General features: G+C 41.3%; 1 protein-coding gene and 1 long non-coding RNA gene across 2 annotated transcripts in view; one reads left to right on the forward strand and one right to left on the reverse strand.

Moving 5' to 3' along the window:
• The window catches only part of LOC122439486, an 89,118-nt gene extending 71,175 nt beyond the window's left edge, over positions 1–17,943 (forward strand). The window contains exons 6-10 of the mRNA XM_043464526.1: positions 2,008–2,165; positions 3,926–3,968; positions 5,829–6,015; positions 15,535–15,670; positions 17,571–17,943. Coding sequence (XP_043320461.1) covers positions 2,008–2,165; positions 3,926–3,968; positions 5,829–6,015; positions 15,535–15,670; positions 17,571–17,670 — 624 coding nt within the window. The 3' untranslated portion in view covers positions 17,671–17,943. The remainder of the gene's footprint in view (positions 1–2,007; positions 2,166–3,925; positions 3,969–5,828; positions 6,016–15,534; positions 15,671–17,570) is intronic.
• The window catches only part of LOC122439487, a 74,080-nt gene that overhangs the window by 27,774 nt on the left and 26,791 nt on the right, over positions 1–19,515 (reverse strand). The gene's annotated exons all lie outside the window — the stretch shown is intronic.

The following is a 19,515-nucleotide window of genomic DNA, read 5'->3' on the forward strand; positions in this document are numbered from 1 at the left end:
TGCTAACAGAATAAAATCTCCAGGCTTTATTTATGTTTCCCCATTTCTTTTTGTAGTTTAAGATGCTCCTGGGAAAATAATATAAATAATTAGCTGCTCTTTATAGGCATGCAAATTCTTTATCCTGATTAAAGCAAATGAAAATATATTCTCCTGGTTTGCTGATGTCATATTATTGGCCATATACCATTGTTATAAGAGGTGTTACTTTCTCTCTGTTTACTAAAACAGAGCAAAATTTTAGATCCCTGTGTACATTCCAGGAAAGCTCATGGCTTCAGGAAATATTCTGTCTCCTAAAACATAAATATTGCAGCTTTCAACTGCTGACTGAGAGCCATGGCCCAAGAAGCCAAATGTGTGAGAGATACAGTGTGGAAGACATAGCCAGAAAACCAATGCTTAAATTCTGTTTCTATATAACCTTGGGACGCCTCATTGAAACTCCGTTTCTTCTTCTAGAAAATGGGGATAACATTAGCTTCCTGCTTTACAGAGTAGTTGTGAAGAGTAAAAAAGACAGGCTAAATGAAAATGTTTTATAAACTAAAGTGCCATACAAATAAGAGATACTACTTTTAGTTGAAGAATATCTTTGCATCTACCCCCTGTGAGTCACAAGAAATTTTCTGCATGTGTGTGTAAATTCACATCTACACATTTACGTATTTTGGTGTGTGGAGAGGTGTCGAGTTTTCATCAGCATCTCAAAAGGAAGTCGTCACCTAAAACTGGTTAAGAACCTTTGGGCTAGTCGGTGTTCTGCATCAACAGTCGTTAGCAATATGCGAGTTAAACCACTAGGACATACCACGATACACTCGGTAGGATGGCTGTTATCAAAAAGACAAGCAATGCAGAGTATTGGTGAGGGTATGGAAAATCGGGAACATTCATACACTGCTGGTAGGAGTGTAAAATGGTACAGCTGTTTGGCAGTTTTTTACAAAGTTAAAGATAAAATTACCATATGGCTCAGCAATGTCACTCTTAGTAATCTACCAAAGAGAGTGAAAACATATGCCCACACAAAGACCTGTACACAAATGTTCATAGCAGCATTATTTGAATTAGCCCAAAACTGGAAAGAAAACTCCCCATCACCTCATGAATGGGTAAACTAAATGAGGCATATCCATAAAGTAGAATATAGCTCAGCAATAAAAAGGAACGACATACTAACGAGAACTGCAACCTGGATGAAACTTGAGGACATCACACTAAGAGAAAGAAAACCATATAGGATATGATTCTACTTGTATAAAATGTCTAGAAATGGCAAGTTTGGACAGACAGAAAACAGATCTGTGATTGCATGTAATTGGAGGGGTAAGGGTGATGATTGCAAACAGACTCAAAGGAAATTTGACACAGACAATAATTTGACATATAATGTAAAATAAATACAAATAGCAAAATATTTACCTATAAACTGATTTTAGTTTTGCATACAAGTTTCAAACTACTGTCATTTTAAGAAAAGTATTCTTTATTCACTCTATGCCGCAAGTTCTCTCTAAACTTTGCAAGCTTCCTGACTTGCTAAAAAAAAAAGAAAAAGATAATAAAAGTAACTACCTGATGAGCATTTGTGACAATAAATCAATTAATAAATGTAAAGAAATTAGAAGAGGGCATAAAACAAAATAAGCATGGAATATAGGTTAAGTATAGACACTAGCTAGATACTACCAAACACATATATTTTGTAATATCAATTTCTTTTTTATGATGGGAAAAAATAGATATGAATGATTAATGATACTCTCCCAAGTTGGCATAAATAAAATGCATATTAATAGAGGCGATTCAAAAGGGATGTGGGAAATTTGGAGTTTGATGTAATCTATCACCGACAGCATAATCTACAAAAGCTCATTTTGGTTTTATTTTCATTTCAGAACAATCAATTCAGAAAAATAACTTTAGTCCTCCTTTCCTCTCTCATTTCTCCCTTATCTTCTTAGCTGCAGTGCCCATGCTGAACCTCTTCCTTATCAATTACAGGATGAAGGAAAATGCTCGCCTCTAGAGGTAATAAAATTAGAAGGTGCAGAAGTTGGCATTGATAGCAGCTTGGGGAAACCATTTGTGTTTAACTGTGTGCCTCAGTCTGGAAATAGAACTTTTTGCCTCTGCGCAACTTCAAACCAAGAATTCACAAGGTAATTGATTATTCTTTTATCTTACTAGCTTCACTCGGAGTGGGGGAATGCATCTTCAACAGCAATCTGACAGAGTTTTGGGGTTGGAAATAGGAAAGGGGACAGCAAACTCACAGCACAAGTCAATAAACTATCTTTTTCTTATGTATGACAAATTGAGTTTTTCATATTTCTGCCAGTTTTTTTCCTAACAGAATCTCCAAAAATATAGATATATCATCTAACTTAATTACTTTAGTTCTCTAAGTTTTCTAAAAGAGCTCACTACTGCCACAGGTCACATCTGGCTTCCCCAGAAGTTGCAAGATTCATATATTTAAGCTATTTGGATGGATAGTAGGAGGAATAAAAATAATGTATTAAAAGTAGGGTTACAATTTAACAGTGAAATGAGCAAAATTCATTATCATCATCATCATGATGTAGGTTCCTGGGGGAATTAACACAGTTGACAGTTTGTAAGCATACCACCCAGGCTGAGGGTCGAGGTGTGAAGGCCTTCTATGAGGGTGGCCCACAAACTCTAAGCATTCAACAACTTAAGATCATTATTCAGTGTGTTCCTATGGAAGTGGAGATCATGGGCCAATCCAGCGAGTCAGCTCAGAACTGTTGTGTACGCCCTCCTGCTTTATGGTGAGGGGTGGGATGGAATGGGGCGAGGGAGACAATGGCCCAAAAATGGGTCAGCAGTGTTTAGAAGGATGTCATATCTCTTTAAAAGAATTTAAACTCCATTTGTAAAGACAGCCTTAGGTTTGAAACCTTTTAGGCAAAGGAGATACTGTCTCTGTTTGTGGAACACTGTGTGCTGAAATGCATAATGTTCTTTAAAGGACAAGCAGGGAAACATGAGGACAGCGACGTAATTGTATTTCAATTCACGGGGAAAATATTTATTGGATAGCAAATATGTCCAAGATACTGCTTTAAAATCTCTAAGAACTGTTAGTATGATGACGCGTCAATTTTTGCCTTCAAAAAAGCTCTGAACCAAGAAGAGAAGACATTTATTCTAGTATTTTTAATGCAAAATAGAACTTGAGTCGTGAGATAGGGGAAGACAAAGTGGCACAGGAATCTAGGGTGGGGAAGGAAAATCTCTGGACGTGGGGATGAGCAAGGAGCTTATGCATGGTATGGTACAGCCTCAGATACACACAAGAGGAAATGGAACAGAGACGGGCAGGGGGGTTATATCAAGCTTGCAGTACAGTGTGACTGGAAGTTACAGGGTTTAAAAGAAGCTTGAAGAAGATTGGCAAGATGGGATAGATAGGCTGGTACCTGGCTAAGGAGACAAGATGAAGAAAGTTCAGCCCTCAAGCAGAGACACCAGTGCACTAAAAGTGGTCCCTCGGTCTACAGATCACTCGGCAGGTGGGTGAGGCAGTGGCTATTTACCAGTCTTACCATTGACTAATGGTCAGGGCTTTACCGTTGTTATCAGGCCTGCTGGTGTGAAATTCAGGTGCCGTAGTAAAATAGTGAATACATTTTCCCTTAAGCACTAATTATAGTAAAGGAGAAGGATGAGAATAATTTATCTTAAATACGCCCGGTAGGTGTGGGATTTTGGCACCTAGTAACACCAGTTTTGTAAGAATATGCTGCTCTTCAACCATGAATTTAGAGCCACGAAACATATCCGAGTCTCGGGACTCTTCTGTGTGAATGACGGGGGCCAAGGAGAAAAATGCGGCCCGCTGGAGGACACGTGGCGCGTTCCCCGAGAACAGCAGCTCTCATCTCTCTTTCAGGTGGCTGGAAGCAATGGACAGAGCAGCCCACCCCGTCCACCAGGTAAGGAGTCCTTGCTGTTCATGTGTGCCTTCACGCCCCTCTTCTCCGAGGGGGAGAGGATCCAGCTGGACATCACGCAGCCCACCCTGGGACTTCTCAGGTCCTGCCCTACACGCTGGGAAAGGGGATTCCCAGTCAATAGGATTTCCCGCTCAGACTTCGCGGAGGTGCTTGATCCTCTTGTCCTCGGGGGTTTGGACGCGATTCCTCTCGGGGAGCTCGGTGGGTAGTCCCAGCCAGGTGGAGTTTCTGCTGGACACCAAGCAGTCGCGTGGATTCCCGTGAGGCTGAACCACTCGTAGTGTCAGGGCCAGCTTGGCACGGTGCTCTTGGCCAAGCAGCTGACTGGGAAATGGTCGTACGTTCAGAAATGTAGTGCTTTATGTCCATTTCCTTGTTCTGAAGATGTATTAGGTCAGCTTTCACTGTTCCTGCCTATTCATGATTCCTAGCCTTGAAGTAATAGAACTTTAAATTTAGGCTTGACACACAAACTGATAGATAACTTCGTAACACCAACATGAGTCATCACTTCAGCCCCTAAGGCATTTGATACTCTTCTTTCTGAGCTACGACCTTGTCAAGAGCAGAGAAATTGCTTCAATATTCAATTGTTTCATTTTAATGCTGTAGATAGAATTTCTAATAAGGTCACACATTTCATTTAAATATGCTCATTTCCTCACAAAAGGAAACATAAGAAAAAGGTATTTACTATCAATTATCTTCTCTACATATTTTGGCTTTTGTACATTCCAGAAAATGTACAAAAAATTGGGTTGTTTGAGCTTAAAGGTACTACCCTGTGCCCTGTATCTGTCCTTTCAAAATAATTACCAGCATTATCATCATCTGACAAACAGCAGGGCTTGTGTTTCATTTTACCTGAAACACAACACTCAATACACTCACCCATCTCTCCGATGCATCACTGTAATGAGTCTCGATACTTTAAAGAGGGATCTATTCTGCTAATGCACTCAGTGTCTGCAGCAGAGTGAAAAAGAAACACCCAAACTCCCAGCAGGCTCCCAATTCACAGCAAACAATTCTGCCAGCTCTGCATTCTGAAATCTTTTGTACTGCCTGGTTAAAACTAAAGAACAAAAAAATGAAACCAAATGAAAGAAACCGGCTAGCACCCAGCAAGGTGTTCTAATAAAGGGATGAAGCATCAGGCTAGCACCCAGCAAGGTGTTCTGATAAAGGGATGAAGCATCACACCCCCTGCCTCAGGTCAAGTTCCCAAGGAAGAGCCTGCCACTCGGTCAGGACTGTGGACCGAGGACTGTGGACCTCTACCTTAGAGAGGTAGAGGATCTTGATTTATCGTGGGCCTTCCACACCTTTGACCATGTGAGCCTCAGGTCTGATCTGGCCTGGGGCATTTCCCTTGTTCCTTGGCACAAATAGGAGTGCTAGGTAAAGTAAATCATGAACCAGGGCCTGGAATTAGTCACGGTGGACATACCAGGAACAGGGCTAGGACAATCCCAATGGTAAGTAAAATAGCTCGTTGGGGCCAGCACTTAGAGATGGACTTTCAAACAACAGTCTTTGCTGAGATTCCCATTTTTCTTTCCATACCTCACTGATATTCTTTTGATCTCTTCACAATAGAATAGAAGCCAAAGAGAAGGGATACCTGTGGACATGAAAAGGGAAAGTTCTCTGTGGCCACTGGATAGGTTCAGATTGCCTGGCTTATTTCTCCAATGTGCAGATTGCCTTAGCCATCGGATCACTCAGGACAGGGGCTTCTCTGAAGTCAGTCCTGGTGCTGACGTCACTGGCTCCGGGAGGCAGTGCTTGCTGGTGCAGGACGGCCCCTCAGGTGATTCTCCGGTGCCGCCCCTGCAGAGCCATGTCTGGGAAGACGTTACCCTGCACAACAGCAGCCTCCCGCCCCTGGCTATCAAGAGCCCGGAGTGCCTGGGCCTCCTGCACCAGCTGGACGGAAGCTCGGACGTGTGGACCCAGCACTACTGCATCCTGAAGGATGGCTGCTTGTACTTCTACGCCAGCATTCGCTCCAGCCAGGCCTCAGGTACGGCGTCCGCTTTACAGTCCTAACAGTGAAGCCACCTCAGCTTTCCAGAGCTTCTACCAAACTTCATGCTGTGTACGTTAGTTCACGTTATCTTCTGGAGAAGGGGTACTATTATTATTCTCGACTGGCTGGAAAGTCTACACATCTCGACAAGATCACATGTAGTAAGCAAAAAGCTGAGAACTGAACACAGGCAGTGTAACTCCAGAGCCGGAACCCCTGTGCTGCGCTGGGCTTAGTCACTCAGTTGTGTCTGACTCTTTGTGACCCCACAGACTATAGCCCGCCAGGCTCCTGTATCCATGGGGATCCTCCGGGCAAGAATACTGGAGTGGGTTGCCATGCCCTCCTCCAGGGCATTTTCCCAACCCAAGGATTAAACCCAGGTCTCCCGCGTTACAGGCAGATTCTTTACCAGCTGAACCACCAGGGCAGCCCAAGAATACTGGAGTGGGAAGCCTACCCCTTCTCCAGGGGATCTTCCCGACCCAGGAATCGAACCAGGGTCTCCTGCATTGCAGGTGGATTCTTTACCAGCTGAGCTACCAGGGAAGCCCCCTGAGCCCCTAACCCCATGCTTTTACTGCCTGGAAAAGTGAAAAATAAGCCCCTTCATTTTTTGATGACATTCAGAATCAATGCCAGTAGTTTTCTTGGGTAGTGACTCTACCCTTTTCTGAAAGTATCCCTAATCTCAGACAAGTGAGTAACGAAAAGAGCATTATTGTCAATTTTCCCTCAACAAGTTACTCAAGTTCCTAAAACTTAGTTTCCTCATTTATAACATGGAAACAGCCATCTATTTCACGGGACTGTTGTGACGACTGAGCTTCCCAGGTGGCGCTAGAGGTAAAGAACCCACCTGCCAATGCAGGAGACTCAAGAGACGAGTTCAATCCCTGGGTCAGGAAGATCCCCTGGAGAAGGAAATGGCAACCGACTCCAGTATTCTTGCCTGGAGAATCCCGTGGACGGAGGAGCCTGACAGGCTTCAGCCCGTGGGGTCGCACAGAGTCAGACACGGCTGACGCGACTTAGCACAGTACACGGCACACGTTGTGAAGATTAAATGAAGTGACTGCCACTCGAGTTACTTAAGCTCTGTGTGCAAAGTACCCTACACAGAAAGCTCTTTCTATATAAAGTGTATGTATATTTATTAAATTATAGATACATTAATATACATTTTAATATATTGGGCTTCCCTTGTGGCTCTGCTGGTAAAGAACCCACCTGCAATGTGGGAGACCTGGGTTCGATCCCTGGTTGGGAAGATCCCCTGGAGAAGGGAAAGGCTACCCACTCCAGTATTCTGGCCTGGAGAATTCCATGGACTACAGTCCACGGGGTCACAAAGAGTCGGACACGACTGAGCAACTTTCACTTTCACTTTTAATATATTACACGTCATATATACAAAATGAGTATGTAAACAATACAATTTAGCAGTAAAATAATTATTCATGATAAGAAAGATTACTTATCTTCTTAAAATTTTTGACAAAAAAAGATTATTGGTGTTTTATTTGCAGTTGGACTTTTGTCACAAATGAATAATGCCTAAATAATGATGAGTAGTGAAGATCCAGAATCTTAATCATTTAATTTCCTTCCCCCACCCCCATTTTTAGCATGAATGCCTTTGTTTAATTAAGCTAGAAAGTCATGCCAAGTGGGTGACGATTTCCCCTTCTCGGAAGGGTACAAAAGAGGTACAAACTGACATCACTCTGAGGTCCTTTTCTCATCACTCAGGATGAACAATAAATCTCCTTTACTAACATACTCTTTCACTTTGACAGTATTAAAACATGACCCAGAATATTAACCAACTATTAGGAAGTAGCCGGCATGCCTAAGCATTTACAAGACAGGCTGTTCCTATGTGACCCAAATTCACAGCTTTAAAGCCTGGTACCAGGATGAGAATGAAGATAAACAAAACAAACCTCTAAAGTAGTCATCGACTGGAGCTTTCATTATAAAATATCACTGCAAAAGTCTGAACCATTTTAATTAGCAAATCAATGAAGTTCACTTTCAAGAGAACGTTTCCATAGATACAAAGTGAATGTTTAGGTTTGATCACTCATATTACTCCATATTAACCAAGGGCTTCCAAACCCCTGGGGTCCAGAGATTGTTACTGATTCCAAGAGTTTGAAATGGGAATGACAGCCCTTATTCTGAAAGGTCAAAGGAGGCCCTATTCAGAAGAAGCCTAGTTGGACAGCTGGAAAACAGCTACTAATAAATGGCCTAAAATAATAACAGTAAAAGTGAGTACAGGTTTTGTACTCATCACTCTGTTTTTAATTATTATTTCATTTAATTTCTACGACAGTCCTGTAAATAAGTTATTATCCCATCTACAAGTTTGGAAACTGATACTTAGCAAGGTTAAATCATTTGCCCATGTTCCCTCAGCTAGTAAATGGTGAAAACAGAATTTGAACCCAGGTAGCCTAAGTTACAGGCTTCCTAGGAGGGGCAGTGGTAAAGAATCTGCCTGCCAATGCAGGAGAAGCACAAGAGATGCGGGTTTGATCCCTGGGTGGGGAAGATACCCTGGAGAAGGAAATGGCACCCCACTCCAGTACTCTTGCCTGAAAAACCCCATGGACGGAGGAGCCTGGTGGGTTAAGGTCCGTGGGGTCACAAAGAGTCAGACACGACTAAGCGTGAGCACAGGGAGCCTAAGTTACAGCAACAAAAGGAAAAACAGAGAGTGAAATGTGAAAAGTTTCTTTATATTTAGCTCTTATTGTTTCCCACATCTTTCCAGAGCCTTCCAGGGTCCTTTGTTGCAGCCAGAGCCCCCTATGGCCTTACGCTTTGTCCCCAACCCCTTCTTTCTGGCTTTCTCTTCCACTCCTGTGTTAAAACACCCTGCATTCTCCCCAGACACAGTCACCTTCTGCCTGCTGAGCGTACCCCACCTCTTGGACATTTTTCTGACCCCATGTCTTCGCTTGTGTTAGTTCCTTCCCCTGAAACAGTCTCTACCTACCGATTCCCCAACATACATTGTCCAGACACTACCTGTCTTCCGAACGTGTATTCAAACGCTGGCCATCTCTGCTAAACAACAACCCCAGATGGTTCTAAGTAAACACAGCATCTCTGTTCCCTGGGCTTCCGTGCTCATCTGTCTTGTGACACTTGTCACCCTCTACTTTGTGTTTTATCTCTAATTGGCCGTTTTATCTCTTCTAAGGGATTATGCGCTCAGAGATGACTCTATTTTACATATGCTTAATGAATAAATGCATAAACCACCAAAGGGACTCAGTTGGCCATCATTCCCATGAAGAATCATCCCCTCATTTAATAGCAGGACAGACGAGAAGATTGTAAAGATGATTCAAAGGCAAAAACCAGAACTCAGGCCACCAGATGCCTGGGCTTTGGGCCATATCATACTCTTTTCAGCTGGAAGAAAATGACCAATTTCTACCTATTTTTAATGTTTTCTCTGGAAAATATTTCATGTGTGGCTAATAAAAATATTTAATCCAAAGCCATTCATTCTTTCCCAGCCTTACTTCTTGAATATCCCATCTTCACAGGTCCTTAGTTTCTAGCAAAAATTATTTCACATATGAATTAAAAGAACCTGCTCCTTACAGAAATTCCAACAGAAATTTTATATCTCGGCCAGGTTATAAAACAGAGGCCTGTGATTTCGGGTCTTCAATAACTCTATTCTTCCTGGAATAAAACATGCCTGAGCATGCCCCTCGTTCCAGGAGGAGTACTTTACGGCCACCGACTCCCCCCACCCCTCCACTCCCACTCTGACAGCAGCTGGGTCCAGCTGGAAGCTCTCCCAAGGTTAATCCACTGCTTACCCTTGTTTTTCTGAAGTTGTTTACCCTTCCCTAAACTTGAATTTTCCCTAGACTTGAGTTTCCCTGGTGGCTCAGATGGTAAAGTGTCTGCCTGCAATGCGGGAGACCCGGGGTTTGATCTCTTGGTTGGGAAGATCCCCTGGAGAAGGCAATGGCAACCCACTCCAGTACTCTTGCCTGGAAAATCCCATGGATGGAGGAGCCTGGTAGGCTACTCCATGGGGTCGAAAAGAGTCAGACACGACTGAGAGACTTCATTTTCACTTTCAGACTTGAATTTTAAATTGAAGTTTATATCCTGTTTCTAAGAGTCCTTTTCCATCTTCCTGTGCATCCTGACTCCAATCATGACCTGAGGCTCACAGCCAGTGGTTCCACCCAATGAAACTCGAAATAGGATTCAGGTGAATCCAAATTTCCAGTGGGAGATTCCCAAAATAAATATGGCCCTCTCCACTGTCCACAAAAAGTCACTGCCCTGGCAAACCACATTTTTACTTTTTTTTTTTCCAGAGGACTGGATCATACTGCTCAAGTGTATTTTATTTTTGAATGTTTCCTATGTGTCCAGAACTTGGATAAGCTTTCTATGTCTATTATCTAAAACAAATATTTGCAAGACATCCACTGCTGCTGTCCCATCACAAGTGAGAAACTAGAGCTGAGAGAAGTTAACATGCCTTTGGTCAGCCAGCTATTGAGTGACAGAGACAAACTGCGAACAGATGCTATCTGACTCCTGTGCTTGAATGTTCTGGGTAGCACTCCCTGACGGAAGCTAGGCTTCTGAAAGTAGTGCTCACACTCGATCAGTATAATACTGCACTCTGAACATCAGCACCCTGACGTGATAGACAAGGTCCACCCAGTCCAACTGATTAGCACAATAACCAGAGGAGCTATGAGGACAGCAAAGGAATTTATTGAGAATGACTGAAACCATATGGTACCATGAACAGCACATGCACTAAAATGGTTAGTTTGGCTTAATCATTTTATAAGCATGGAGTATAAATTATTATTATATTGATAAAGATTACACAGAGTTCTAATGCTCGTTTTCTTCTAGATGACACTAAAGAAACGAACTTTGTGCTGGTCTGATCAATGATGCCTTCTTTACTTACATTTTTCAAGTTCTGCTTGGCTCTTCTTGCACATCCTACCCCGGTTTGGTTCCTAGTTCTCCGGCCCTCTGAAGGTCATAACCTTGAAGTAGGCCTTGATTACCATTTATAGCAGTATTTATCAAAATGCAGGCTTTGATCCTGCATACGTGATTACTGAGTCATGCAATCAATGTAGCAAGTTGTGGACCAGGTAATTTAAAACACAATGAAAGTGAAACTGAAAGTTGCTTGGTCGTGTCAGACTCTTTGCAACTCCATGGACTGTAGCCCACCAGGCTCCTCTGTCCATGAAATTCCCCAGGCAAGAATCCTGGAGTGGGTTGCCATTCCCTTCTCCAGGGAATCTTCCCAACCCAGGGATCTAACCTGGGTCTCCTGCATTGCAGGCGGACTCTTTTCTGTCTGAGTCACCAGGGAAGCCCTAAAAAATTCTAAAAAACAATAGAATTTAATATAGTAGAAAATATCATGGTACATCTCAATGTTTCACAAACTTTTGGTTTAATTGCTTTAAAACATGTAGAGGTCTGTATTTATTACATCTTTTGATCACAGCCCAAAAAGTTGGAAAAATACTAATGTACAGAAACTCTCTGCATACATGCTTGTTTAAATGGTCGACTTCTGTGTTCAGAATCTTAGAAACAGAGTATTTAAGGAAGGTTCTTTACTTTCTATCATCTTTGTAACATGCCTTCTTTCTAAGAAGGCTAAGTCTTAATAACATTGTCCCCTGGCTCTAGCATTGTCCCCTGGCTGGAGCACCTCAGTTGCTTTACTGTTTTATTTCACCTATTTTATTATTTACTTTATCCCATTGACTTATGTTCTTCATTAGCTAATCTGGGAGACTTCATATGATATTTCTTCTTTCTGAAGGTATCCATAGTGTTGGGGCCAGGGGGCTTCCCTGTGACTTGGTGGTAAAGAATCCACCTCCAATGCAGGAGATGTGAGTTTGATCCCTGGGTCGGGAAGATCCCCTGCAGGAAGGCATGGCAATCCATTCCAGAATTCTTGCCTGGAGAATCCCATGGACAGAGGAGACTGGCGGGCTACAGTCCATGGGGTCTCAAAGAGTCAGACATGATGAAGTGACGACATGCATGCAAGTAGTCCTGGGGGCTCGACGCAGTCCTTGTGACAGTGACTTGAGATGCTGAGAGAATACAGAGGACAAAAGAGAGGAGACAGGGAGGAGATAACAGCGAAGTGAGGGGAAAGAGAAGCCTTGAGAGCCATGCCAGCCGCGCTAGGGTTTCCTGTAGAAACCCTGTTAGATGCCCGTCCCACATTTTTTGTTGTTTAGTCGCTAAGTCGTGCCCAACTCTTTTGCGACCCCATGGACTGTTACCCGCCGGGCTCCTCTGTCTTTTTATTTCCCAGGTAAGAATACTGGAGTGGGTTGCCATTTCCTGCTCCAGGGGATCTTCCTGACCCAGGGATCGAACTCATGTTTCCTGAATTGCGTATGGATTCTTTATTACTGAGCCCACCTGGGATGCCCTAGTCCCACATTTTACTTTCAGCTGAACATGCCTCAAATGTATACCTTGGGAGTTAGAAAAATAGCCCCAGTCAGTTAGATCCTTGAGGTCTTTTCTCACCCTTCAGGAAACTGCTAGTACTTTAACAATTGTACAACCGGCTGGCCTATGCCTGCTAATGTTGAAAAACCACTGTGATAATTCCAGAAGCCTTTCAGTCAAATGCCTCTTCCTAGACCTGAAGTCCCTTGCCATTCACTGTACACTTGATATTTTTTTTCTTTTTATCTCTCTCTAGCAAGAGCTGGAACAAATTGTGACTGTTAACTATTATTGTTTTGTTTTTTTTTTTTGTTTTTTTTAATTGGAGGCTAATTACTTTACAATATTGTGGTGGTTTTGGCCATACATCCACATGAATCAGCCATGGGTGTACATGTGTTTCCCATCCTGACCCTCCCTCCCCATCCCATTATTGTTAAATAAATCACATCAAGGTCTGTACGCACTTCTCAGATATATTTTACATTATTGCAACAAATATATAGTTCTTATGAGAAATCTCTGTGCAAACACTGTGTTAGCTTATTATTTATTGCTGCCACCCAATGAAAGATAGCGACCAGCCCAATGAGGTCACTTGAAATGGGGTAATGGGGTTATAACTGGATGGCTTTTATGCTGATCATTCCTACCCTGGTTAGCAACCTATAGTTACCTATAACTAGTTAGCAAAGGGGTCAGAAACTTTCCTGTTTGTTGTAGACAGCTTTGGACATGGCTGTCTGTCTATTCTCAGAATGGGTAGGGATGGAGGAAGGTATTCTTATCTGCTCAGACATATAAGAAAAGGAAATATAAGCAGGAAGAAGGTAAAACCCAGTACATAATAAAAATGCCATGTGCTACTGTTTGGAGCAGGGAATTAAAACAGCAAAATACCCTCAGATATCTCCTTAGGTATCCTATAGTCCTGAAATATCTAGCAGATTGCTTATTCTACATCCAGTATATATCCCCAAAACATACATCTATGGAAAAATGTGCACATGAATATTCATAACAATGTTATTCATAATAGCCAAAAAAATGGAGGAAAACTCAAATGTCCAAACTAACAAATGGATAAATAAAATGCTGTTCATCCACACAATGAAATATCATTTAGCAACAAAAAGAAATGAAGTATAATACATGATACAACACGAGTGAGCCTTGAAAACTGGCCAAGTGAAATAAGCCAGTCGCAAAAGATCACATGCTGTATAACTCCATTTATATTAAGTGTCTCAGGGAAAAAAAATCTATAGAGACAGAAAGTCAGTTAGGATAGCCTAGGGTTAGAGGGGGGAAACAGATGGGCAGTGAGTATGGGTGTGGAGTTTCTTTTTGGGGAGGTAACTCAGTGTTCCAAGATTAGGTTATGGTGATGGTTGCACAACTTCATAAACACACTAAAAGTCAGTGATTGTATACTGTAAATAGACAAACATTGTGGTGTGTAAACAATATGTCAGTAAAGTTGTTTTATGTCTATCAAAGATAGAAGGCATTCTCTGAGTTTGGTAAACGCCAATAGACTGGGTCCTACTAAAAAGAAAAACCTCTAGCCATTTCTAAAATGAACACTTTCCTAGAGATTAGTTCTAAAATGGACTCTTTAAATAAAAATTTTAAAAGACTTTAATATTACATCTAAACCCCCTCTATAAAGTAAACAATTTCAAAGTCCAAAAGCCACTCATTCTGCTTAAAAAAGAAAAACTTGTTACTTTCTGACAGTGTATGTTGTTATCACGTGTAGCCAAAAGAAAAACAAAAATGAGTCAAATTTTCCTTTCACAGTTCCTTATTATCATACCAGCGTAGAATGCTTATCCCGTAGTATAGCAAAAATCCAAGTTGCATTTTGGCATTTTCTTTGTTAGTATGGTACACGAAGCAGGCTTCTCAGGTGGCTCAGTGGTAAAGAATCTGCCTGCCAATGCAGGAGACACTGGCTGGATCCCTGGGTCAGAAAGATCCTTTGGAGAAGGAAAGGGCAACCCACTCCGGTATTCTTACCTGATAAATTACATGGGCAAGAGAGGAGCCAGGTGGGCTACAGCCCATGAAGTTGCAAAGAATCGGACACAACTGAGCAAGCACAGAACATAGCTCACTAAAGTGGCTTCTGGGGCAGTGGGTTTGGGGAGAACAAGAGTTAGCAATTACGAGAAAGAGAATTAAAATCTAATCATCGCTATTAATGATATGACCTAGAGTATCTGCATCAGGGTACCTCAGAACATCAAGACACCATAAACAATGCACAAGTGTTTTGACTTTTCAGCACCTTCTCCTACACTGATGTCTTCCCCCTCCAACCCCAACTCCTGAATAATGTAAACAAAATTCTGGCCAAGTAATATATAACTATAAGATAGCATCAAAAGACCATGGGAAAGAAATTATCTTGAAAAACTGGTCATTTATTTTCATTTTAATTCAAGTCGGCTCCCTCATATCACCCTGTGGGTTCATATTTTAAAAGTGCTTTGCATTTGCACAAAGGTGAGAATATATGTTGATCGTAGAAACCTCTGGCAATCTTTGTTACTCCTCAGGATGTCTTAATGGTTCTGTCCAAGCAGATACTATTTAATTTTTCCTCTAATGTAATTTTGTAGCTGTCAATCTTTGATACCAAGACATATATTTCAAAATGTGTCCTCCAGGAACACACTAAAAAAAAAGAAAAAAAAAAGCTGTTGTAGGCCCACAGTAACACGAAGCTAAATATTGAACATGTAATGAAAAGACTGTAAAAATGAAAAGAACAGGAAATCCAAACTTTGTTCCCATCTTGCCATTAATAATTAGTGGATAACCTTAAATTATATATTATATTATATATTTTTTGGAGTCTCATTTCTTCATCCATAAAATGAGACACTGGGACTAGAGGTTCATTTGGAGACAAAGTTTTCTTGACACCCTGTCAGACTTTTTCTCCACCTTACTCTTTCCTTATTCTCCTCACTTGCTTTGTCCTTTCACCCTCTGTAGGTGGCCTTTATCTACAAGGATACCGGGTGAATGAGCAGACCCTTAGTGTCAAGCAATCAGTAATTGAACTCAAGCCTCCATCTGAAGAATTTAAGACTTTCTATTTCTGTGCAGAAAATGAGACAGAAAATCAACGGTAAGTCAAGGTCTATGTATTTCTCGGTCCTGAGAAGAGCTTTATAAGCAAGCCCTTATATTCATTTTCCAACCTCAGCTCTACATCTTCCACCAAATATTCCCCTTTCTTTGCATAGTCCCTATAGTTAATATTCCTCAGGATTTTTTTCTTTCAATACACAGAAAATGATTTTTCTAGAAGTTTTTTTTTTTTTTTTTAATGAAAAAGGAGTCCACAGTTCTCCCCAAGGCAGTAGCTAAGTCAGGCTTCAATATAAAAAATTCACTAACACTATAACCTGTAAATATTAATTTGTTATTAAATAAAATATTAATTTATTCACAGTTTGGCTGTTTTACCACATTTTGCTTAACTCTTACTGATATATCCATCTGGTCAGATGCTTGGTTTTGTTATAAGCCGTTGAAGGGCGTAGGACTTATTCATCTAAACTGATATGTTCAGTGTCCAACTTAGTATGCACAAATGGGCACTTATTTCATAATGATTCTGAAAAAAACCAGCAGGAAAGCTAATGGAGACAAAACCAAGAAGCAGAGGAGGTACTTAGAGGATCTTCCTTCATCACCCAAGTCTCCCTGACCTAACTGCAATCCCCAAGACACTCAGTGTTCACCATCTCCCATTCCTACCCTCAACTGCTGGTGACCATCCAGACACTTTCTTCCAGCTGTCTGCATAAAAGGGATCTAATCAAGAAGTTTACAGTGACTTATTAAAAAAAAGGAAAGGGGAAAACTTTCAGGGCCATTTGTAAGAATGAGATTCAACCCAAGAGATCAAACTCCCAAAGTAGAGTTTTAGGAATCTCTAGCAAGTGACCATTTGGAAAAGGGAAAAAGGATCTCCCTAGGCCTTCCCCCATTATGTAACCTTCCTGTCCCACTAACCCCTAAGCAAGGGCTAGATAGGAGAACAATGACCAGAGAATTGCTAGATATTTCCCAAGATCTTCCTCAGACTTGTGCTATATAATCAGGTGGCAGATTAAGATCATCCTTTGAAGGCGAGCTCCAGCAGGCATATTAGAAAAAGGGCCAGTGAAACAGAGTTAACTCCTAGCTGATAAAATTTATGGCTTCTCGAAGAGAGAAAGTTAAACAGTTAGATCTCACCGCCAAATCCATGAGTGCATATTATCAAGAGGAAGCAATATTAAGTCTTTATTTCAAAGTAGAAGGGCAAGAGTTTCAAAGTGTGGTTTTTGGGACTCTGGTTCCAAAATATAGCCCCCTCGCAAAAAAGTAGCAAAATACATCTAAGAAATGATAGAAATCATATTCTCCTCTCAGAGAATCACAAAATATATTAATTCAGTGTTTCCGAGACACACTGCTGGAAGGTGTCCTGGGGGACTCCCCTTAACTCCCACTGCGCAAGCTATCTGACTCAAACCATTTTACAAAAACAATGCCTACTAAGCACTCTTAGAATCAACATTATATAGGCAAATTTTATAATACATTATCCAAGAAAATGAAAAGAATGGAGAAGATGAGAGGGAAGATTTAACTAGAGAGCTTGCATTGGCTTCCACAATGTGACAAAGGAATATTTGGCCCTAACAGCAATGTTTGACTACTGTACATTTGATCAACTAAACTTTAGAGAGAAACAGTAAAATACTAGTAATAATTTTAGAAGTCCTGTAGTTTCGTTATACTGTCTTCTGGTCCTATTATTTATATTAACTTTACTTCATAGTTACCACTGTGCGTTTCTCTTCTGGTGTTTTATCTTTTTGTTCAGTTCAAAACGTGAGGATCATGGTTTACTATATGAATTTCAGAGTAAATATCCAAAAGAAACAGCTGTAAAATAAATCAAAAGACTTTGTAACATTTCATCTCCCAGAGAACATTTTTTAATGACCTGTCCTGTACTATCACCTCCGCAGCTGGATTACAGCTCTGAGGATGTCCATCCAGAAATGGCTTCCTTTGCACCAGGCTATTCAAGACTTCATGAACCGACCTCTAGAGGAGACCAGAATGTGATCGAAATCCTAATCTTAAGAGAAAGGATCCACAAAATCACCACTAGCCAGTTACGAAAAGAAATAAAAAACATTTATCATTATGTAGCTTTGCAAATGAATGTTCCTCTTATATATTTAAATTTTGTGATGGCTATAATTTTTATTTTGAACCAAAACACCAAAATCTAATATGATATTCAGATAACTTGTATTAACATCATTAATAATTTCATGTTTTCCCCCTCAAAGCAGCACATGTTAGCATCAAAATATAGTATGCTGCATATCTCTGGCTTTTTGAAAGCATAAGTACAATAAAAGCTGATTTATTTTACTTTTTCTTCTATATTCTTTGCTAAATATTCCACCCTACGCTTTGGCTGTGGGCTTCCTAGAATGTCTGCAAGTCATGATGCAGGAAGTTGATATTTGGGACATTTAGGCTCATGAAAGTGAAGTGGCTTAAATAAGCAAATATTTCAGCTAAACAAGGACCTTTCTGTTAGGTTATCTTAAAATCAACTGACCCAAATGCCTCTCAAAATTTCCTGTATAAAAGAAAATAATTATTGTTATAAAAATAAAACAAGGAAATAATTAAGACTGACTTTTGGGGAGAAAACTCAGTCATATTACCTGGATTATCATCTGAATATCTATCACACAGCAAAGGGAAAGCACAAATCAAGAATGTTCTATTCTTGCTCCTGAATGTGAAATTCAGAGAAATTCAAGAGTGAATTCCAAGCACTGAGTTCATTTCTCGGTGGAACAATCCCGGTGTGCATCCCAGATACTGTGGTTCACCCAGAAGCCCTACACCTCACTAATGCAGCATGGAACACAACTTTCAGGGAGTCCACCTGTCAGAGGCAAGCCCTCTGGAGCAACTCAGTTCAGTTCAGCTCAGTCGCTCAGCCACGTCTGACTCTTTACAACTCCATGAACTGCAGCATGCCAGGCCTCCCTGTCTATCACCAACTCCCGGAGTCCACCCAAACCCATGTCCATCAAGTCAGTGATGCCATCCAACCATCTCATCCTCTGTCGTCCCCTTCTCCTCCCACCCTCAATCTTTCCCAGCATCAGAGTCTTCTCAAATGAGTCAGCTCTTCTCATCAGGTGGCCAAAGTACTGGAATTTCATCTTCAACATCAGTCCCACCAATGAACACCCAGGACTGATCTCCTTTAGGATGGACTGGTTGGATCTCCTTGCTGTCCAAAGGACTCTCAAGAGAATTCTCCAACACCACAGTTCAAAAGCATCAATTCTTTGGTGCTCAGTTTTCTTTATAGTCCAACTCTCACATCCATACATGACCACTGGAAAAACCACAGCCTTGACTAGACAGACCTCTGTTGACAAAATAATGTCTCTGCTTTTCAATATGCTGTCTAGGTTGGTCATAACTTTCCTTCCAAGGAGTAAGTGTCTTTTAATTTCATGGCTGCAGTCACTGTCTGCAGTGATTTTGAAGCCCAGAAAAATAAAGTCTGACACTCTTTCCACTATTTCCCCATCTATTTGCCATGAAGTGATGGGACCAGATGCCTCACGACCATAATAAAAACTTGAAAACTTGCCTCTTCATAAAATAATTGCATTTTGGAACTGACAAGGACCCAACAGCTCAACCTTTCTTCCTTGCGGCTGAGGCTCAAGGAGGTCATTTCCTCCTGAAGATCTCAAACATCAATGACGGCACAATGGGTGCTGAGCCCTGGACCTGAGACCAGGTCTTAACCCCTCCATCCAGCACTGTCTCCACTCATCCTACAGCCCCTCTTTGTGCGCAAAAATGTGGCGGGGTTTCACAGAAATGATGCAACTACTCATTCCTCAAACTTGTGAAATATGTCTA

This window comes from Cervus canadensis, chromosome 4 (genome assembly GCF_019320065.1).
Source record: "Cervus canadensis isolate Bull #8, Minnesota chromosome 4, ASM1932006v1, whole genome shotgun sequence".
NCBI classification, from domain to species: Eukaryota; Metazoa; Chordata; class Mammalia; order Artiodactyla; family Cervidae; genus Cervus; species Cervus canadensis.